Source organism: Talpa europaea (genome assembly GCF_964194135.1).
Source record: "Talpa europaea genome assembly, chromosome: 14".
Classification (NCBI taxonomy): Eukaryota; Metazoa; Chordata; class Mammalia; order Eulipotyphla; family Talpidae; genus Talpa; species Talpa europaea.
Window position 1 is genome coordinate 6,491,418 of NC_140082.1, and position 23,042 is coordinate 6,514,459.

General features: G+C 45.4%; 1 protein-coding gene across 2 annotated transcripts in view; it reads left to right on the plus strand.

The window, feature by feature from the left end:
- Positions 1 to 6,947: 6,947 nt before the first annotated feature.
- RPH3A (rabphilin 3A) overlaps positions 6,948 to 23,042 on the plus strand; it is a gene marked incomplete at its 5' end in the record, with an annotated part of 55,057 nt that continues 38,962 nt past the window's right edge. The window contains 3 exons of one of the 2 annotated variants that reach the window (XM_084253600.1): positions 6,948 to 7,018; positions 12,344 to 12,355; positions 22,424 to 22,570. In XM_084253600.1, coding sequence (XP_084109726.1) covers positions 6,948 to 7,018; positions 12,344 to 12,355; positions 22,424 to 22,570 — 230 coding nt within the window. The remainder of the gene's footprint in view (positions 7,019 to 12,343; positions 12,356 to 22,423; positions 22,571 to 23,042) is intronic. The other variant, XM_084253601.1, reaches the window with a different exon arrangement.

Below are 23,042 nucleotides of genomic sequence, written 5' to 3' on the forward strand. Positions count from 1 at the left end.
GGTAGGATGGCCATTTTAATAATGTTTATTCTCCCAATCCATGAGCGGGGGATGTTTTTCCATTTCTTTGTGTCTTCTTCTATTTCTTTTAACAGTGTTTTATAGTTTTCTTTGTATAGGTCCTTTACCTCTTTTGTTAGATTTATTCCCAAATATTTGATTTTTTTTGTTTCAATAATAAAAGGGATGGTTTTTTTGATTTTTTCTTCTTCAGATTTATTGTTTGTATAGAGGAAGGCTACTGACTTTTGCGTGTTGATTTTGTAACCTGCCACTTTACTGAACTGATTGATGAGTTGAATTAGTTTTTCTGTGGAGTTTTTGGAGTTCTCTATGTATATTATCATATCATCTGCAAAGAGTGATAGTTTGACTTCTTCTTTTCCTATTTGGATTCCTTGGATGTCTTTCTCTTGTCTTATTGCTCTGGCTAGGACTTCCAGTATTATATTGAAAAGCAGTGGTGAGAGTGGACAGCCTTGTCTTGTTCCAGATCTTAATGGAATTGCTTTCAGCTTTTCACCATTGAGAATGATACTGGCTGTTGGCTTGTCATAGATGGCCTTTATGATGTTGAGGTATGTTCCTTGTATCCCAAGAATTTCAAGGGCTTTTATCATGAATGGGTGTTGCACTTTGTCGAAAGCTTTCTCAGCATCTATTGATATTATCATATGGTTTTTATATTTCGTTTTGTTGATGTGTTGGATAACATTGATTGATTTTCGGATGTTAAACCATCCTTGTGTCCCTGGAATGAATCCTACTTGGTCGTGGTGAATTACCTTATGGATACACTGTTGGATTCTGATAGCTAAAATTTTATTGAGGATTTTTGCATCCGTGTTCATTAGGGAGATTGGCCTATAGTTTTCTTTTTTTGTGTTGTCCTTGTTCGGTTTTGGTATTAGTGTAATGTTGGCTTCATAGAATGTGTTAGGTATTATACCTTCCTTCTCAATTTTTTGGAAGAGTTTGTGAAGGATAGGCACCAATTCATCTCTGAATGTTTGGTAGAATTCATTTGTAAATCCATCAGGTCCTGGGCTTTTGTTTTTGGGGAGGTTTTTGATTACCATTTCAATTTCGCTAGTTGTAATTGGTCTGTTTAGGTGTTCTATTTCTTCTTTATCTAGCTTTGGGTGATTGTAGAGTTGTAGGAATTTGTCCATCTCCTCTAGATTGTTGAACTTGTTTCCATATAACTGTTCATAGTAGTTATTAATTATTCTTTTGATTTCTGCTGTGTCCGTTGTGATTTCTCCTCTTTCATTTATTATCCTATTTATTTGTGCTTTCTCCCTTTTTGCCCTTGTGAGCCTGGCTAGGGGTTTATCTATTTTATTTATTTTTTCGAAGAACCAGCTCTTGGTTTCATTGATTTTTTGGATTGTTTTTTTAGTTTCGATTTCATTTATTTCTGCTTTGGTTTTTATTATTTCTTTTCTTCTACTGGTTTTGGGGTTTTTTTGTTGTTCTTTTTCTAGATCTTTGAGCTTCAAGATTAGGTTGTTTCTTTGAGTTCTTTCTTGTTTCTTGATGTGAGCATCTATTGCTATATATTTTCCTCTTATTACTGCTTTTGCTGCTTCCCATACATTTAGGAAATTGGTGTCCTCCTTGTCATTCAATTCAAAGAATTTTTTAATTTCTTCTTTTATCTCCTCGTTAGTCCAGTGGACTTCCAGTAGTGTGGGTTTCAATCTCCACGAGGTAGGAGAGTACCTTGCCTTCTTTTTATGGTTTATTTCTAGTTTGATGCCTTCATGGTCAGAAAAGATGGTTGATATGATTTCAATCTTGGTGTATCTGTTGATGTTTGTCTTGTGCCCCAGTATATGATCGATCCTAGAGAATGATCCGTGTGCGCTTGAGAAAAATGTATACTCAGATTTTTTTGGGTTTAGTGTTCTATATATGTCTGTTAAGCCCAAGCACTCTAGATCCTTATTTAGAGCTTTAGTCTTTACTTATTTTTTGTCTTGTTGATCTATCCATTGTTGATAGTGGTGTGTTGAAGTCTCCCACTACGTATGTGTTTTCTCTGATGTCTGTTTTCAGAGATGCCAATAGTTGTCTGATATATTTTGGTGCTCCTTCGTTTGGTGAATATATGTTAATGAGTGTTATTTCTTCTTGAATGAAGTATTGTCCCCTTGATCATAATGTAATGACCACTGGGGTCTCTTTTTATCTTTTTAAGCTTGAAATCTGTTTTATCTGATATGAGTATAGCTGTTCCTGCCTTCTTTTTTGGTCCATTTGCTTATAGAATTGTTTTCCATCCTTTAACTTTGAAGTCTATTTTTATCTTTTGCAGCCAAATGTGTTTCCTGGAGACAGCAAAAGTTTGGGTTTTGTTTCTTAATCCAGCCTGCGACTCTGTGTCTTTTTATTGGAGAGTTTAGTCCATTTACATTTAGAGTTAGTATTGATATGTTAGCATCTGTATTTGCCATTGTGTTTGTCTTTCCTTTGATTTTATTTATTTATTCTTTTAATAACTTTCTTTGGCCTTCTTTTGTTGTTATTCGTCCCTCTGAGGTTCTGGGTTTAGGACTCCTTGTAGTATTTTTTGGAGTGGGGGTTTAGTCGCAATGAAATTCCGGAGTTTCTGTTTGTCTGGGAAGGTCCATATTCTTTCTTCAAAGAGGAAGGAGAGCTTTGCGGGATAGAGTATTCTTGGTTGGCATCTGTTTTCTTGGAGTCTGTTGACTATGTCCCTCCACTCTCTCCTTGCCCGTAGTGTTTCTTCAGAGAAGTCTGATGTCAGTCTGATTGGTTTCCCTTTGAATGTTATCTGTTTCTTCCCTCTTGTTAGTTTCATTATTTTTTCCTTGTCTTGGATTCTTGGGAGTTTTACTATTATGTGTCTTGCTGTATTTTTCCTTTCGTCATGGAAGTTTGGTGTTCTTCTTGCTTCTTGTATATCAATTTTCAGATCCTTCTTCGCGTTTGGGAAGTTCTCTTCAATTATATCCATGAATATTTTCTCTGTTCCTACATCTCTCTCCTCTCCTTCTGGGATTCCTATAACTCTTATATTTCCTTTCCTCATGGAGTCAGATAGTTCCCGAAGTCTTTCTTCGGTCTTTTTCCTTCGTACTTCTTTTTTTTTTTTTTTTTTTTTTTATAAATTTTATTGTTATATTCCCCATACAATTGCAGCCCCCCCATTCTGACCCCAATCCCTCCCCTCCCACCCCCGCCCCCCTAAAAGTGTCTCTGGTTCATAGTTTTTTGTTGATTTTGATTTTCACTTTCTTATAGTTATTCATTTTCCTGGTCCCTTATTTAAGTTTTCTAGATTCCTGCTATGAGTGAGACCATCCGGTATTTTTCTTTTTCTTTTTGGCTTATTTCGCTGAGCATGATCCCTTCCAGCGCCATCTATTTTGCTGCAAATTGCATGTGTACTTCTCCTTCCTTTTCTGTTTTAGTTATTTTTATTTCTGTGTCTTCAAGAGTACTTATTCGTTCTTCCATTTCATCTATTCTGCTTTCATTGCTTTTCCCAGAGTTCTTTAGCGTCTCCATTAATTCTTTGATCTCCTGCATTTCTTTTACTTCCCTCTTTAGGGACTCAATTTCATTCTTCTGGTCATTAATTATTTTCCCCTTATCATTGTTTTCCTTTATGACTTCTGTCAGTTTTTTAATCACAGCAATTTTAAATTCTCTATCGGGAAGGCTCAGAAGTTCTTCCAAGTTACTGTCGTTGCAATCTGGTAGATTGTTTTCTTTTTGCGGTGTGCTTTTTTGCTGAGGATTTGCTGGGTTGCATGTGGTTTTTCTACTCCCTACTGCCTGTTTTCTAATTTGCCGTATTCCTTGTGACACTGTGTTGCTGGTACTGGCCGGCATCTTGGGCGACCTTCCCAGCTCACCACTGGCTCCTCTGGGGAACTTCTGCTGGGTTCACAAGTCTACAGCAAAGAAAGGTCCCTGCTCTGTCTCCTCGGTGAGCCTTCTGCTGGGTTCACACAGTCTCCAGCAAGAAAGGTCCCTGCTGCAAAATGCCGGTGCCGGGACGCGCTCCCCTGCACGCCCGGTCTGCCCCAGCGGTGGGTGCTGCTCCCCTCTGGGCTGGAACTGCAGGCTAGAAGGCGCCCAGCATGGGCAAGCCTCCCAGCTTACCTCTGTCTCCTCGGTGAGCCTTCTGCTGGGTTCACACAGTCTCCAGCAAGAAAGGTCCCTGCTGCAAAATGGCGATGCGGGAACGCGCTCCCCTGCATGCCCGGTCTGCCCCAGCGGTGGGTGCTGCTCCTCTCTGGGCTGGAACTGCAGGCTAGAAGGTGCCCAGCATGGGCAAGCCTCCCAGCTTACCTCTGTCTCCTCGGTAAGCCTTCTGCTGGGTTCACATAGTCTCCAGCAAGAAAGGTCCCTGCTGCAAAATGGCGATGCGGGAACACGCTCTGGTCTCTGATTTTTATCACTATCCACAGCTTTGTCTGTTCTTAACTTCATGTGAAGACCAGCAAGTAGAGAATTCTCTTTTGCTCCTGGCTCCTGAGGACCATGTACAATGTCTGTGAGATGCGTCCTTGCTGTCATCTTTATCACTGGCCGGTATCCCAGCGTGCAAATAGACCACGAGTTCTTTATCCACGCTCCTCTTGGGCATTTGCCTGTTTGCAGGTTTTAGCTATTGTAAATAGAGATGCTGCAGGCATCCTCACCTGTGTCTTAGAACATGAGCACTTTCATGGGGGGGTCTACTTAAGTGTAGAATTCTTGAGCTATAGGGTAGATGAATAGTTACCTTTAATAGATCTGCCAATTTTCCAAAGTGGTGGCACCACTGATCCTGATTTTCTGAGCTGTAATTCACATATCCTGCAGTTCAGCCATTTGGTAACTTTTAGTGGATTCTCGGAGCTGTGCAACCATCACCTCAATCAGTTCTAGAACATTCTCCTTATGCCCCAAAGAAACCCTGCGTGCCTTAACCATCACCTGACAGTCCCCCCACCCTCTCCCAGTCCTTGCCAACCGTATTCTATAGATTTGCCTATTCTGGGTATTTCTTAATAATAGAATCCTCTGCTATGTAACCTCTTATGACTCTGTTCCCTTAGCAGAATGTTGAGCCTATGTTAGAACTTCATTCCAGTTTATGATGAATAGCATCCTGTTGATGGATTTAACACATTTTGTTTATCCATCCATCGGTTGGTGGAGTGGTTTCTACCTTTCGAATATTATGAATGATGCTTCTTTGCATGTGGAAATAGGTTTCCCTTTCTCTTAGGTGGTGGAATGGCTGGGTCCTGGGTAACTATTTAACCGTGGGGGTGCTATTCTTACCAGCCATGATTCATGTCCAGAAAGCTCTCCCGGGACAGACTGAAGTTGACAAAGGGCAGGAGCAGAAAGACTGACGCTGAGGCCATGTCGCAAGCCAGGCAGGGTGGTGGCTGCATCAGCAGAGCAGCCGGGGGCAGAGGGCAACCGGAATCTATTTTGCTGTGGTTAAGAAATAAATTACTGGGGCCTCCCTGATGGTGCAAGGGGTTATACTGCAGTGCTATGAGGCTACCCGCAGCCTCTGCAGCACGAGTTGGATGCCAGGGAGTGACCCACACGGCACAGCAGACCTCTCCTGTCTTGCCTGCTGCTCCCCTCAGCAGTGCATTTCGTCAGTCTGCCTGTTCTACTCCCCGCTCTGTCTCTGGTCAATCCTTTCACCTCCCACACCTCTGGCCTGTACCCCAGTTCTTATAAATAAATTTTATTAATAGAATTTATATAAAATTGTTGTATAAATTTTATAAATAAATTTTTATACATAAATGCATAAATACATCTTTAAAAAAGAAATAACTTACTGTTTATTGGGGTAAAATAAATTTATAAAATTATTGTTTATAAATAGAATTATAATGAAAGTAGTTTATTAATCAAAATTCTTGGGATAATAACTAAAGGGACTGTCTGTGCATTACAGGGACTTGAAAATATTTGATAAAGAAAAAAGTGGATAAAGACACCCGGTAGAGGACACTAAGGCAGGACTCAAAGCTGTCTGTCCTGTGGGTCACTACCTGTTTGTCTTTTGAAATGAAAAAGAAGTTGGGTCTTTAAAAGTTGTTTTACAAAAATGAAAAAGATGGAAAGCTCTTGGCCACTCTTCCATCTTTTTCATTTTTGTCAAGCAATTTTAAGATATTAAGATAATGAAATTGAGTGATAAACACAGCTGCTATAAGAACACATATTTTCAGTGCATCATGAAAATTGTATTATCTATAAATCTTCTTGCTTTCTTTAGTTATTAAAAATGGTATAAAAATAAAAGTTGTTTTACTCATTTTTTAGAACCCCTTCCCTATCCACATTTTATTTCTATATTTATTTATTTGTTTAACTTATTATTATTTTTGGAGGACTCCTCTTATAACGGATCACCTAAAGTTTCCTAAGACAAGCCAACAGATTTTCTGACGGCTTGGGAGAAGACAATATACCAAACAAGCAAATAAAAAGCTATGGGTGACTCCAGGATTTGCGGCCTCAAAACACTGAGAAGTGTTTTTGTTTTGGGGGTTGTTTTTTGTTTTTCCTTGATCAAGGCCAAGTTGACTGGTCGATGAGTCAGATGCCATGTTCTAGTGGAAGCACCCAGGACTGGGGGTTAAGAACTGATCACCCCCACTCTGGATATGTGGTCTTGTGTCCACTGGGAATAGGAAAACCACAGTTAAGGAGGGGAGCTCTCCATGCTGGCCCACTTCTGCCGCCTGGCAGCTGTCCCTTCCCACCAGACACTTTCTTTTGAAGCCCGAGTTTCCCCGGTGGAGAATGGTAACACTGGGTGAAGGTCCCTTCCTTCTTTGTGTCCCCTGCAGTGCTCAGCATTGAGTAGCACTTGAGCAAGAAGGGGTGGCTGGACTATCTGGGTGATGTCTCTCTGGGTTGGTGTTTTCCAGAACCACTGCACCTCCACCATGACGGACACCGTCTTCAGCAACAGTTCAAGCCGCTGGATGTGTCCCAGTGACCGGCCCCTGCAATCAAAGTAAGTGGCTGCATCTTCCTGGAAGTGGCTTGTTTGGGTTCAGAGCAGTCCTGATAATTCTTTGCTTGAAGGAGGAAAGGAACTAGTAAGGAAAGGCCCAGAATTTCCTTCTTGTGTTGGGGAAAGGAAATGGTGGGAGTTTCTCCACTGCTTTTATTGCTCTGTGGAGGTTGGGGCCACAGGTTCAATCCTGAGCTCTCTGACCCACAGGATGGGCAGCCTGGTGGATGGAAAGAGCCCTGGCCTGGTGAACAGCCTGACTTGGCTCTGGTTCTCGGTCTGAGCTACTTCACTGTGTGATCACAGGCACACCTCTACCCCTTTGGGCCTCAGTTTCCTGTCAGTCAAATAAGAAAATGGAACTCGATCAGAAGTTGTGAATTGGCAGGCCACCAACTGACCCTGGCTTGCAGAGGTGTGCTTTTCATTTTGGGAAACTGATCATTAAAAAGTTGGGAAATTTCACTTCACTGTCTCAATAGCTGGCATGTCTTTCAAAAGTTGGAATACCTGATCACACTGGATCAAAATTTTACCATGCCAACATTTCAGCAGCAGCTGAATAGCTGCTAGTTTTTGGATTGGCAAATCATCTCAAATTTTCTTTTTTTTTTCAGTGCTCTCTAATTTTCCACAGTCCTCACCATTCCCTATTGTATCTCTACTTCAGCCTACTTTATATTACCTGTTCATCCCTCTTGAATTTGATGAAATGGATGTTTTCCAAGTTTCTTTAACTGCAACTGTTTTTTTTTTTTTTTAAGATTTATTTATTTATTTATACAAGCACTGGGTACAGTCAGAGGTTCGGGAGGGTGAGAGGATTCACCAGAGCCAGAGCAGGGAGCAGAACAGGCAGACTGATGAAATACACTGCTGAGGGGAGCAGTGGGTGGCAGGAGATGTCTGCACACCATATGGGACCCTCGCTGGTGGCCGGGGATCAAACCGGCGCTGCAGAGGCTGTGGGCAGCTTCGCAACCCAGCACTCAACCGCTGCGCCACCAGGGAGGCCCAGAATATGGTTATTTTTATGGAAGGAATAAATGTAGGTTGTAGTTATCTGCCAATGGTTGTGGCTTGGCCAAGGCACCTGGAAAGGACCTTTAACAGGAGACCTTCCTTGTTGGAGACCAGAGTTTCTACCTTCATCATTTGTCTCATCTATGAAACATCACTATTATTCTTGCTAAATTGCTCTCAAAATGTCCACACCTTTATTTAACAAGGCATTTGAGATCCCAAGAGGATGTAAATGGATAATCAGTTCACCTTCCCATGAGCAAATGCAACTGTAAAGATAAATATAATGAAATGAAACAGCATTATTAAAGTCCAACTACGTGGCCTCCCCAGGCTCTGAAGCTGCCCGGCCCGCCATTTCTCCTAAAAGGAGCTCAGCATGTGAAGCACAGGTGGTAAAGACCTGTCATCACCTAATAGAGACCCTTTCCTTAAGTAACCATAAGGTTAAAAAGGAGTTTGAAAATGGAAGGTTTGTCTTTGCCAGTATTTATCAATACCGCCTTGCCACTTACTATTTCATTACATTCTATATTATTATTATTTTATTTTTATTATTATTATTATTTTTATTATGCTGTTTTGATACTATCTACCTGCTTAGATTGTGTATTTGCCCCATGAATAAACCTGCACTCTTTCCTTATGTTAGTAATTACATATGAATTTCCCACATGGTTTCACATTCCAATTACCCCACAAGCTTCAATAGTATTTTCATTCATACTACATTTCATGTAGGATTTTCATTATTTCTCATTTCTATGGATTGCAAACTTTCATTTATCCTTTTAATCCAAGAGATATTTAGAGACGCCTTTAAAGCTTTGCAAATATTTGAACATTCCTAATTTGTGATTATTTTTTGTTATTAATTGCACTGTAGTCAGAGAACAAATTACTGGCTCTTTGAATTGTGCTGAGTTGTTTTATGACTTGGGATATATTCACTGGGACACGAGGAAAATGTGCGTCCTCTAATTATTGTAGGTAAGGTCATTCAGACATCGTACAACAAGTTTATTAATAGTGTCCATAAAATGTTTAGCCATGATCACAAATCAATTTTAGAGTATTAATTTTCATAAATATTCAAGATGAATCATTTCTTAGCTACTTTACTACGTTTTCTTGCTCTCTGCATTATGTATGTCTATTACAGTTGATGGTGAAATACTACACGATGGCTTGCTTCTGCGTATTTCTTCCCAGTTCTGCATTCAGTGGCCTCCTATGGGAACTTGGCATCAGCCATAGCGAGCTTTCCATGCTGATTAATTTGTTAAACATCTACTCACAAACCCAGGCCTCCAGTCCTTCACCATCTAAATCTGTAGTTTATCATCCCTGCAGATTTCACCCACAATGATGGGTTTCTTTGAACCTGTGGTAATTTTTTATGGGGATATGAGTTTTGGCTCCACCTTGGGGATCTTTTTCTTTAGAGATTTGCATTTGCTTCTGGTGGAAGTCAGAATATTGCTCACCCAGGATCACTTGAGCTCTCCTTGAGGGGCCTGGCTCTGCGTGCATGTATGTGGGGGAGGTGGGTAGAGTGTGGGTGTCTTGGATTCAGTTTCTGCAACCTGTTAGGAGCTCAGGATCAGCCTCTGGAACACAGGGCTGGCACACACATTGGCTTACTGCTCACAGCCCCTGGGATTTCCTTTTTACTTTTTTAAAAAATTGCCCTGTAATGGTCTAATAATATGTCTTAAGTAGTACACATTTAAAGTATAATTTGATCATTTAAATATATATGCATAGTGTATACACACACTATGTAATATATAATATCTATTTCTCTATATATCTATTGATGTTTATCTGTACCTGTATCTAAAATAAGTATTTAACCCCATCTACCCTCTAGAATATTCATCAACCAAAAAAGTGTGTCTCTGTAAGATAAACAGTTGCCTGGAGGGTGGATGGGGTAAAATATATATTAGATATATCTATATCTATGTGTCGATCTACCTACCTACCTATACACTTATTCCCTCTTGTAGTCGCTTGTCCCTGGCCCTCTCTTCCCCCACTAGTAATGATCCCTAGGTAATTACTGATCTTTCTGTAACTATAAATTAGTTTGCATTTTCCCAGAATTTTCCAAAAATGGAATCACACAGTGTGTGCTCGTTTGGTGAGATAGTGTCTCTCTTCTTCCACTCCACACAAGCCTCTCAGCATCCTTCCATCCTGCTTTGCATATCAGTCACTTTTCCCTTTTTATTATTGAACAGTATTCCCTCGTATGGATATACCACAGTGTGGTTAGCCTTTCAGCTCTGAGGGTTGTTTCCTGTTTTGACTCGTACAGATAAAATTTGGTTCAGAGGTGCCTTCATTTCTCGGGTGAATACTCTGTCATATGTTAGGGCGTGTGTTTAACTTGATAAGAAACTGCTAGGTTGCTTTCCAAACTGGTTGTACCATTTTAAACTCCCACCCTAGTGGATGAGAGCTTGTCTGCCTCTTCACCAGCACAGTCTCTCTCATTTGAGCTGTCCTACTGTGTGCATGTTGGGATTTCTGTGTGGTTTTGCTTTGCAACCACTGATGACATTGACTATCTTCTTGTCCCTTTGCCACTCATGCAAACTCTTTGTTGCAATGTCTTTTCAAGACTTGTGATTATCTAAAAATCAGATCACTCACAGTATCTTCTTCTTAAATTTTACGAGTTTTTAAAATATATCAATTGTTGGATATGCATTTTGAAAATATTAATATTTTCTTGGTCTATACCTCACCTTTTCTTTCTCATAAGAGGAAAATTTTGATTTTGACAAAGTCAATTTCATTTATTTGTTTTGAAGGGGGTAGGACTATTGAATTCCCTTATTTTCTAGCAACCCCAGAACTGCATTAAAAAGGTTTGCTGTGATTTATCTCAGACCTAATTCATATTGACAAAGGATCCTTCCCATATTTTCTGAAGCAAAAGGCCCTACTTATTATTTCTACTTTAAACCTCCCCCAGTCCTACAAGTTTTATAGTTTTGAAGACACGACTGAACTCTGCTGCTTTCCTTTTCAAAAGGAAACACTTACTTTACCACCTTTTCCCATGATTTCCTTTTGGAGCCAAACTTATTTTGCACAGAATATTCCATCAGCCAAAAAAAAGTGTGTCTCTGTAAGATAAACAGTTGCCTGGAGGGAGGATGGGGTAAAATATTTATTTTATTTAAGAAATGTCAGATAATTAAAATCCCATCCATCAGAGTTCATTTTAGTCCATATGAAGCCAAACAATTTGCCTTACAATTAAATCAGAATTATTTAAACAGTGTGGACGCAGTTTCATTAAAGTGCTCCAGGGCTCCTGCGGAACATCTTGGCATTCTGCATGCATCTGGCTGGTCTGATTGCTACTGCAGTTTCTTCAGATATTAAAATTATTTTCCAATAAATGTTAATGGGTGAATTATAGTCATCACACAGGCTATCTGGTCTGCTGCAGGGGTGATGTACTAATGGGGATGCTTCCAATGTCTCTCTCCAGTAAGGGAAGAAATTGAGTCGTAATTAACCACTGGCTGGCCAGATACACTTAGCGCCTTTGTGATTTTCAAATGCCTTCCTCTCGGTCTCTTAAAACTAAGGGTGGTGTTTGAACACTGCTTTGATTGTGTGTGAGGGATGTGAGTACCCGCGCTGTGGGCACCATCAGGGCTGTGGCTCAGCCCTCTGTTTGGGAACAGCTGGGATGAGAAGCTGGCCTCTGAGAATGGGCAGCTCCTTTAGCTTTAAAGTCTGCAAGCCAGAGATCGGAGGTGGAAACTTGGGCACAAAGAGAACCCAAGACCTGCGTAAGGTTGCACACCTTGTAAATGGGGATGTTGGCCTCCTTTCTAGAATGGAAGAAACTGCTCCCCCAAACTGGGGTACCAGTTCTACTTTTGGATGATCGTGTCCCTGTTCAGGGTTCATTACCCTTGCCTTAATGTGCTTCTGATCTCCCCCCTGCCCCCATGTTTGAAAAAAAAGACACCCAGAGTGATGGTGGCCTTGCTATGGTTAAGTGATATACCTTGAGTGCAGTAGACCCACGTTCAAATACAGAAGTGATAGCACTGTCAGTTAACAGGCTGAGCTGACTGGTCATTTTACTGAAAGCTGTGAAGTTTGCAAGCCTGCACTGCTAAAATAAGATCATAATGACTAAAAAATATGGAAGTAGGTCGTTGTAATTTAAAATGAGGTGGTGGTTGCATCCAGATGGGGTGGGTATTGTGATATTTCATTTCTAACTTTGTTTACTTTCCTTTCTCTCCTTTCTTTGCCTTCTGACAGTGATAAAGAACAGTGAGTATCTGATGATGCTTCTATTTTTCTACAGACTGAATTTTAGCTCATTTCTAACCAGGATGGTTTGTTCCTAAAAAGAGATGGTTAAAAAAGCAAGCAGCAAATTTTATCTAACAACAACAACAACAAATCCAAGTTATTAAGACTCATTTTAATGTCCCTTGCCTTGAGAAACAGATTATTTATTTATTTTAAGATTTTATTTATTTGTTTTTGCCTAGAAGAACTAGGGTACAGGCCAGAGGTATGAGGGTGGGTGAGAGGATTCACCAGAGACAGAGACAGAGACAGAGTGGGGAGACAGAGACCAAAGACAGAGTAGGGAGCAGAACAGGTGGATTGATTGAAACACAGTACTGAGGGGAGCAGCAGGCTAGACAGGAGAGGTCTGTTGAGCCATGTGGGTCCCTGGCCGGGGTCTAACTCGGGCTGTTGGGGTGATAGCGCTGGGACTTATGAAATTTAAACAAAAAACTTGATAAAGGATGCAAAATGTTCCTTAGATGAGCCTTCAGCTTAATTGTTATTAATAATTTGTGGGATTTCAGCGAGTTTATGGCCCACCCTGTACCCTGTTTCTGCAGCGTGTTGCTGGGGGACATTGTTCTTCGATAAAGAAAATCTTAACTCAAATAACTGTTCTCATTAATAAAAGATGACGCTGAGCAGAACAGAGCTTGGGGGAAGGCTTGTGCCCAGGGACCAGGCGGGGTCACCTCGGGGGAGGTCAGCCTATTGCCCAGTGAAATGTCGCTGCCTCCTATCTGCTCACAACTTCTGCCTTTTAAATTGGATTCGTTTCCTAAATATGCATGACAGATTGCATGTGCGTGCATAAGTGAACAGTCAGGTTGCAAAGCAGACCAAGCACATGCAGAAACTAGGGAGTCATTTTTACCCTCCCTGCGATGGGGAGGTTGTCACCCACATAAGCAAAGTGTTGGCTGTCAGTGTCCGTGTGGCCTTCAGCGTCTGTGTGGCCATCAGAGTCAGTGTGGCCATCAGCATCCGTGTGGCCGTCAGACTGCCCATCACCTCCTGAGCCTTGGCTCTCTTCTTTGCAAAATGGGCTTGATGACCTCCCCCACCAGGGATGGTGGAGTCAAATGAGATTCCTGAGGGAAACTTTATAAACTGTGGTGCACCAGGCAAAGTCAGAGAAAGGTATGAGTCCCAAATTTGCCAACACGGGGGTGTTGGACATTTGGACATTGTGTGTATGTGCAGCTTGCATATACAGAGAGAGACTTGCATAATTTGTTCAGCTTTGTGGACTCCATACTCGGGCCCAGAACCCTCTAAAGGTTTACTTTAACGCTGATAAACACTGACCTAGGTCATCTGGGGGAATTCTCCATGCCTCAGTTTTTCTGTCTGTCAAGTGGGAACTTAGAACAAGCAGAGAGCTAAAGGCCATGTGAATGTCCAGAAATCTCTGTTGTTGGCAAGTCAGACTGGCCAGATAAGATCTGCTTTTCATGAGCAGCACTAGTTTATTATTCAGTTACGCAAGGGAGAGGTGCTAGAATGGTGCTAGGTGATAGATAGGACCATCACAAGAGAGAAGTTTGTGATTCTGGAGGGTTCCAAGGCTCTCAGAGGCTTCTTAGATGCTGAACGTCAAAAGGTAGAGCATATGACTGTTCCCTAGCCCTTCTTCCTCCCTCTCCTTCCCTTGCTTCATTTACATGTGCTGACTACCTACTAAGTACCAAGCACTGACCTAATCACCAGGGAGGACAGGCATACCCAAAGTATGGGTGTGTGTCCAGTGGTGTTTACAGATGGCCACCAACACATCTACTCCAGTGTGCAAGGAGCTGTGGGAGCACAGCCAGGCTCTCACTCCCCCAAACCAGGGGAGTTGTGCTGGGAGAGCTCCCTGCAAGAAGTGATGTGTAAATGGTGATCATGTGAAGGAGGAGCAGAGGGAAAAGAAACAGCAGTTCCAGGCAGGGAACAACAGATGCAAAGTCCGAGTATGAGAGAGAGCAGGGGACTTTGGAAGAACTGACTGGAACTCAGTCTGACTTGAGAGCCCCTTAGAATCCCAAGTTGGGGAGGAACCAGAGGATCCCCCTGGCACCCCTTTAGTTTGGTGGGGGAACGTTCATCCAAAGGGGCCTTTATACCTGCAAGGCATGTGCAAAAACATTCTGTGGCCCGGCTTCCTCCTTCCCCACTCTTTCCTTCAGGATTCATTATTATTCACCCAGCTGCAAAGAGGCTTCATGCCAACACCTGTCTATGGTGGCATCCTGGGGGGTGGAGGGAGGGGAAAAAGGAAAGAAAAAGTTTGATTAATTTTCTGCATAGCACCCCTGTTTAATGCTTCAGAGCCTGCAAGCCCGACAGCACTTCCATCATCCCACTCCTTTGGGAAGTTATAATTTATTAATAGAGACATCTGGCGGATATTTGTTGCTTGACGATTGTGTGATGAAATGAGGAGTCAGGTGTGAGGCTGAGAAGAAGCAGGAGTCTGCCCTTTGCTGTATTTTAGGGAGAGACATTGTGGGGGCGGCTTTGGCCTGAGTCAGGGCTAAGGGCCACTGCCGCTGGTCTGTGTAGGAGGCTCCCTCTGACCCTCTCTAGATGTCCCAAAGCAGGTACATTCAGTAGCCGATGAGGCAGGTAGATGCTGGTTTCGCAGGTCTCTGACTGTCCGCTCCACACACATGTCTCAGCGTTTCCCTTCCCTCTTCTGAGCATCATGTATCTGGAAAATGAGCAAGTCGATGACAGTGATTCTGAGAATTTGTGTTAGCAGCGATACTCTTTCTTGAATAATAGTTTATCCAGAAGCTAAATATATGAAACAGGCAAGAGTGGATCTGGATAGAAGTCTTGAGTGGTCGAGAGCATTGAATGTATTCAGGTGAGCTTTATGCCACTGTAAAATAAAAATGCCAAGTTGTGAAAAGAAATGTGAGGAGCAGGCGAGTTTCAGTTATTGTTGTCGCTGTAGCAGACACTGTGTCAGTTAGCTTTTGCTGTGTAACAAACCACCTTAAAACTCAGCGGGGTAGAACAGCTATTGCTTCTCAGGGATCGGGACTCGGCTGATGGTTCTGCTGATCTTGGCTGGGATTGCTGCAGCATCCGAGTGTTGGCTGATCTAGAGTGGCTCTGGATGTTTCTCATCCTCCAGTGAAGGGGTTTGTTGTCGTGGTGATGGCGCTTGGGTCCGAGTGCCTCAGCAGAAACACACACACCGTCTTTGGAGGTTTAGCCTCAGGACTGACCCAGATTCATCCCCAGCATTTCATTGACCAAAGCAAGTTGTGCATTCAGGCAGGATTCAAGGGGCAGAGAAAGAGGCTTACTTTTTGGTGCGAACAATTTCAAATTCACACGGCAGAGGCACGGATCCAGAGAAGGGAGAAGCACTGCGGCCATCAATGCAATAACCCCTATTTCCAAATAGCAGGTATTAAATTCTTTAAGCCTTTCCACTTTCCTGGTGTCCCTGCTTTGCTAGTGTTAGGAACCTGGCACTGCCATCCAGCAGGGTGGAAGACTGGTCCCTGCCCACTCCACCTCCCTCTCCTCGGGAGCCCCCTTAGGCTCCTAGGGGGGACAGCAGAGCTCTGTTCAAACCCACAGCTGAGACAACTGGGGCAACAGGAGGCAGGGCCCGCCCGTGCCTCTGCAGGGTGCACTGTGCTGAGCACGTGAGTGAGAGTGGAGAAAGACAGTCCTCTCCGCCCTAGCCTGCCTCAGCCTGACAGCCCGGGGTCTGTCCTGGCGATGGCGTGAGAGGAGCGCGGGCTCCATCAGTGCCGACTGGTCAGAGCACCCCCAGAGCATCGCTTCCCCCTTCCCCACACCTCCTGACTCCAGACTTCTGCAGGTGGAGCCTAGAAATCCGTACTTCGGCGTGGCCTCCCAGGGGCTCTTAGCCACAGAGCTCATCCCAGGTCACCAGCCGTGCTAGCATAGCTGCGGACTTGTCTCTCCACAAAGGCTCTGAGAGCCGGAGGGCGGGCAGAAAAACACCTTCTGAAACGGCAGCAGATGTGGCTCATGCAGAGGGTGTGTGACTGTCAATGGCAAGAATTTTCCCTCCCCACGGCTCTTCCGCCTGCCCCACTGCAAAGGCGGCCCGAGCATTTTATCCTGTGCACGGGGCGTGAACAGTTCTCTGCAGACCCGCCAGCTGCAGACAGCCCCGCGGAGCCTCGGTCTCCTCCACACTTGGGGAAAAGTTCGTATTTCCACTCCCGTTGCCCACCACACACACCATCTGCAGGGAAGTCAGGGCTGGGCTCCTGGCTCCGTAATTTACATGTCTCTAATCAGACTGCCCTACCGTGGACCTCAAAAGGAAGCCAGCCAAAAAAGAAAAAAGAAAAATGACATTTGGCACCAACACTCAGAAGCTCCTGCAAGTCTCACTGAGAAACTGCAGCTTCTAAATTCAAGAGCCGCGTGCTATCAGGACGAGGGGGTGGCGGGTCTGGATCAGCTCACTGTGGCTGGCTCGGGGACAAGAATGAGTTTGGGTCAGTCTGCTGCTTTCAGACAGGTGGCATGGCAGGGCAGTTCAGAGCTCGGCCATCCCAACAAGATTATCTTCACCGTGTGACCTAAAACAAGTGATGAGCCTCTCCGAGCCTTGGCGTACTAGCGAGAATAACATCTACCCTGTGAGATATTGTGAAAATTCAGTGAGAGAATGTGTGTCAATTCTATGTGATAAATAGTATCACCGGTAAAGCTGAGGGAGTTGAGTTCAGAGAGATGTGGTACTTTTTCCAAAGTCACACAGCTTCGGAATTTAAACCCAGGTCTGCCTGAATCCAAAGCTCATTTGTTGCTTGTTTGTTTTTTTCCACTGCGTCCCACTCTCTAGATCTATCAATAGGTTCAAATATCCCAGACTGAGAAAGGAAATCTGGAGGCTGCAGTGAGATTTAGCCTAGGAGGGAAGGTTTATGAAAGTCCAATTTTTTTTTCTAGCCTTCTTGCCACTTAGAGTCAGGCCAGGAGGTTACCTGGAAATTCTTGATAGTCTCTCTTTCCCCCGTCCCCCCCCCCTTCTCTCTCTCTCTTCTTTTCTCTCATAGAGTTAAATCAAGCAACACTCCCATCTCCATGACATTAGAGGTATCCACAGCTGTGCAAAGAAGTCCCCAGTGTCAAATATAAGGCCCCAGCTAACGACTCAACATGCACTTTTTGTTCTGCTCTATTTGCTCCTCTCCCACCGACTCTGGGGCTCACACTCTTTCGTCTCCCTGGCAAACCATCCTAGTCCATCCATTCCGCCTGACCCCACCCCAGCCCAGCCTTCATTCATGCATCCTAACCGTGTGCCCATTGCACATGCCGCAGTTAGGTTATTCTCCGCTGAATGGTCGCCACAAGCCGCTCTTTCACACCAAAATATTTAAGGAGGAGGAGGAGGTGGGGAAGGAGGAAGAGAAACAAGTGAATCTTTGCAAAGCTTCTCGGAGCACTTACCAAGTCCTCAGGTCTGCGCTCAGCACTTTACATGCACGATCTAGCTAACGCCCACGGGAGTGCCGTGAGGTCGCTGGGGATGATTTCCACAGAGGAGCAAACAGGTGCTTGTTCCTGAGGTCCCAAGTGGGAGCAGAGCCAGGGAAGGAATGTAGGCAGTGTGGCCCCAGAACTTACCCCGTGCCCCCTCCCGTAGGTGTTGCATCTTCACAGGAGCCAGGGCAGTGACTTTTCCAGCCTATGATCATTCGCAGCACCAGATCTGCTCGGGTGGCCGGCCTACCCAGACAGCAGCCAGTTAGTCAGAGTTAGTCTGGAAAACGCCAGCACGCCCCCGAGAGGCAGTCCCAGGAAGTTTAGCACCCAACATGACATCACAGCGCCTCCCCAAGCCCCCAGTACACAGCAGGTCTTCTGGCCATTAATTTGACTCATCATCCCTTGCTGGAAAGTTAAGACGTTCCTCACGGTGCAGAGGTTGGTCATAATGGTGGAAGCTACTGTTTGCAGGGATTGTGCGTCTTCACAGTTACCCTCCCAGTGGCCTGACGACGCAGATCCTGCTGAACTCCATGCAGCAGATCAGGAAGCTGCATTCAGAGCCTTGCAGAACCCCGCCACCACCACCCCGGCTAGTAGGCCACACATCCCGGGTGCCCGTCTTTACTCTGCAGGTCAAGCTGGTGCCTAGTAATATGCTGAGTATTTTCTGGACGGGATGCAATGCTCTGAGGACTGGTCCACGAAAGCAGCTTCCATCAGTATTGTTACAGTGATGAGAAAAACCCCGATTCCTAAATGGGGCCACTGTCTGCATGGAGGTTCACGTTCTCCCCTATCTGCATGGTTTTCCGGGAAGTCCAGGTTCCTCACATCCCAAAGGCAAGCACTTGCCGAGCACTGGTCTAAATTGTCCCCGTGGCATGAGTGTGGTTGGGGTACGCTGCGCCTCACGATGGAAAGGCATCCTGTCCAGGGTGGGCTGGGTCCTGCCTTGCCCCCCGAGCTGCCGGGAGAGGCTCTGGCCTCCCACGACTCTGAACTGGAATGAGTGAGCTGGAAAATGAGCAAATGAATGAAGACAAATTCCTGTTAAATTTCAGCCGCGTTTTGGGTCTTTCTTTACATGTTTGGTGTTTTTGTGACTAGAAGTATGTCACAGGAACTTAACTCTTGCTTATGTCTCTTAGCCTATGGCACAGTTGGCTTTTTGAATGTCATCTGCCGTTTTTAAGAATCTCTGGGAGACATTACATGAGGACTGACTGTCCTTTTTCCTCCAGTTTTGGTTTTTAACCAGATCCCAACCCTGGGCTCTGGCTGTGCTCAAGTCCTGTGCCTGAGGCTGTTGCACGTCTTCTCCTCCTGTCACTGGGAACATTCTCCAGGCCCCAACCCAGGGGAGACCCAGGCACACCCACTTTCTCTCTGGAGAGAGAGAGACCATAGGCTGTGGTTTGAAAAGCATCTAGTTTCCCTCTGCTCGCTTTCGGAATTAAAACATGAAAAGCCATAGGAGACCTGTGAATCCCTACTGAGACCAATCGGTGACATTTTCAAACACTGGATGAGCTGTTTGTCAAATGCGTGTTTTGCAGCATAGGGAGGGTTTGCAGACATGCTGGCAGCCTCCCCCCACCTTCCGCTCAGCTGCAGATAGGGGTGGTTCTCCTAATGGGGCGCTTTTGGGGACCCCCACCTCTGCTCATGTTTCTGAAGCTGAGCATGTCCAGCAGGGCCTGTTTCCTGTGCACCCAATGAGTTGCATGGTGGCCACAGAGGCGCTGGCATCATCATCCATTCATAGCAGACGGTGTCTGTGGCCTGATTGTGAGCTGCAGAAACAGGCCCTTGGTGGGGACTGCCGTCAGCCGTGGTGCCTGATGGGATGGGAGTGAGGATCCACGTTCATGGCAGGCAAACTGGTGCTCTGTTGGGGGGGGGGCTTCGGTTCCTCTCCACACAGGACCTTTCCACAGGGATGCTTGAGTGTCCTCAGAAATGGCAGCTGGCTCCCCCTTGAGCGAGTGATTCCAGAGACCATGGTGGAGCTGTAGTGTCACGTACCGTGGGAGTCACACTCTCGCTTCCTCTGTATTTAGTTGGTCTCACAGAACAAGCCGGGAGGCAGTGTGTGGGGGAACTACACCTGAGGCTGTGATCACCAGGAGATGGGGGCTCTTGGGGTCCATTGTCCCCAATATTCGTGGCCACCATATTGGTCTTCCTTCACTTCCCCTCACTCTTGGCCTCCCTCTACCTTTCTGTCACAATGACGGCTTATCTTGGAGGCTCAGCAGGGACCAGTCATGGCTTTGTGGGGCCTGAAACTTTTTTAAATTAGGGACCCTCTTCAAGAGAAAGAAGACAAACTATCTTGATTGGCAATTTTTTCTGATCACGTGATTGTGACCAGGTCCCTCCCAGGCAGTGTCTGTGCACACAAACCTTAAACTTCCCCAGCCTCATAGCAATGACCTTCGTTGTGGTCTCGGTATGGATGGTGATCCCTTGGGTTCCCTCGTCGATCCCACAGGCTAAGAAACTTCCATTGCTTCTGTCTCCCCACTAAGGCAACATTCATTGCATATTCCTTAGGCCACGAAGAACTTTCCTATCCCAAAATGCTTTATGCACTTGCTCTCAGACACTATGCAAAAGGCCACAGACCCAGCCAAGATCCCTGCCTTCCTTGAACCTGCATTCTGATGGGGAGTGAGGAGAGAAGCAGTAAATAGGTAACCAACAAAGTTTTTTTTTTTTTTAATGATTTCAGTTGGTAACGGGTGTGATGACGAAATGAAGCAGGGACATCACGGGCGGCCTCGCTGGGGAACTGATGTTTGAACTGAGACCTGGATGAGGGGAAAGAGTCAGCCAAGGGAACACCTGGGGAAGTAACTGTTCCCGGCAGAGGGAAGAGCAAGTGCAAAGGTCGTGAGGCAGAAATGGGGATTTCGGGTGCAGATTGAGCAGGGAGACCAGTGTGGCTGGAGTGTAGTGATAAGGGTGAGCAGGACCACGAGAATGGAGGGGCAGGTTAGGGACAGATCAGGAAGGACATCGCAGCTGGGCAAGAAGACTACATTTTATTTTAAAAATCTACATAGCATGAAAGGAACCACTTGGAAATGTACAGCTCAGAGGCATTTAGCACATTCACGTGGTGTGCAGCAAACACCTCTCTCTAGTTCTGGGTTTCACTGCAAGTCGAGAGGAAGCCCTGGGAGCTTGTTTAGCATTTGTTCATCCCCAGAGGCCCCCGCTCCAAGGCACGTGTCCACCAGAATTTCCCAGAGTACCTCCTCTTTGCCTTTCTCCAAAAGAAAGACTGACCCCAAGACATCTGCTTTCCCTTTGCTTCCAAACTCTTCCCCCTCTGCGCTTGAGAGGGGCTGAAATGGGTGAGGGTAAGGGAGAGGGAGAAGAGGGAAGAAGAGGGGCCCTTAATATCCAACTTTGAGTGTCAAAAGGCAATTTCATGCCTGCCGACGTGATTAGAGTGGTGGAAGTAATAGGCTGGCAGTTAATGGGCTGCTGGCTCGAGAGGATTCGGAGTGACTGATTTTTTTCCTACCAGGGATGAGAATTTCTAGTGGTATTTGGCTCTGCCTTCCTCTGAGGTGATGCACCTCAGTGCCCTGGGGCGTGAACCGTGTTATTAGTGAAGATGATAATAATTTGCTATGGACCACAGTGTTAGCTCCCCACCCAGCAAGCCTCTGACCCTCTGCACCACTACTGGGGCCATGCAGGCAGGCACTCAGCTGTATCTGTATTGTGGAATTAAATGTGTAGAGGTTGCACAGGTCCGAATCCCACCTCTGCCACTTCCCAGTCAGGTCACCTTGGACATATAGTCTAGTTTCTCCATTTCTCAGTCTCCTTTCCACGACATAAGGACAATTGAAATTCCTGCCCTGTAGGATGTTGGGAGGGTTCAATGAGGTGATACAGGCACACGGGAGGATGATGTCAATGAGCTGATGTGGGCAGACAGCAGGTGCTATGCCAGTGTTTGCTTAAAAAAAAAGGAAGAAAGACCAAGAGGAACACAGAATGGAACTCAGAATACTATGGGAGCTTTTGAGGCCAGAAATCTGGATGTTTCTGTGAAATCAAGAGGTTTTTATAAACCTAGTGGTGACTAGTTGGCGCTGTTTAAACTAGTGACCCTCACAAAGCAATGTCGTGCCAGGGCCCGGGGCTGGTGTCAGTGTGGGATCCAGGACATCACCTCATCGTCCCCAAAGTGCTTCCACTCCAGCCCTAGACATGTGTGGTCATGGAGTCTTTTCCTCAGGACACTGTTACCCTCCAGGCTCCATGAGCCTCCAGCACATGCCAAGGTAGAGTGCCTACCATGTGCTAAGCACTTAATGAAACAACCACAGCAGCACCCTATGAAGGAGGCATGTGTCCCATTGCACAGAGGAGCACATGCAGGCCCTGAGAGATGATTCTTTTGCCCGGCGCCTCCAGGCCAGCAGCGATTTAAATGGAAGTTTCCTAGACTCGAACCATTCCCAGACACAACCCTTACTCTCCACTGACCCTTGGGCTTCTCTCAGTCTCATGCCTTCCCAAATCACCTTTCAGGCTCCAGGGAGGCTGGCCCATCCACCCCAGTGGGCAGCCGGACAGACAGAGGAAGCAGGAAGAGCTGACGGATGAGGAGAAGGAAATCATCAACAGCGTGATTGCTCGCGCTGAGAAAATGGAAGAGATGGAGCAGGAGCGAATTGGGTGAGCCTGACACTTCTTGGTCATCCCAAGCATTCTGAGGAGTGAGCACCAGCAGGGGGTGTGCTGGGTGGAGTTTGTTATGAATGACCCTCCAGGTCACTGGTCAAATGGAAGGGGGTAGGGAGGGGGCAGGGGGCAGGGGGCTGGCTGGGGAGCCTTAAAGGGAGCCAAGGGAGGATCTCCTGGGAGATAGGGAGCTGGGAGACTGTCATGGGTGTGTGTGCAGAGGCTCTCTTAGCCAACTCAGCCGCATGGAGCTGTGTCCATAGAGACTTGGGCTGTGTCGGTGCCAGAACGGAGGCCTAGTGCGAGGTAGGGCAGAGAGGGAGCATGAGCAAAGAGCATGTAAAAGAGAGAGCACTTGGCAATGAATTGTGGAGGAGAAGGGGAGAGGTCAGTTCCAAAAGTGGAGGCAGCCTGAGGGAACTGGAAGGACAGGATTTCCACCTCAGCTCCCGCTTGCCCTGGACAT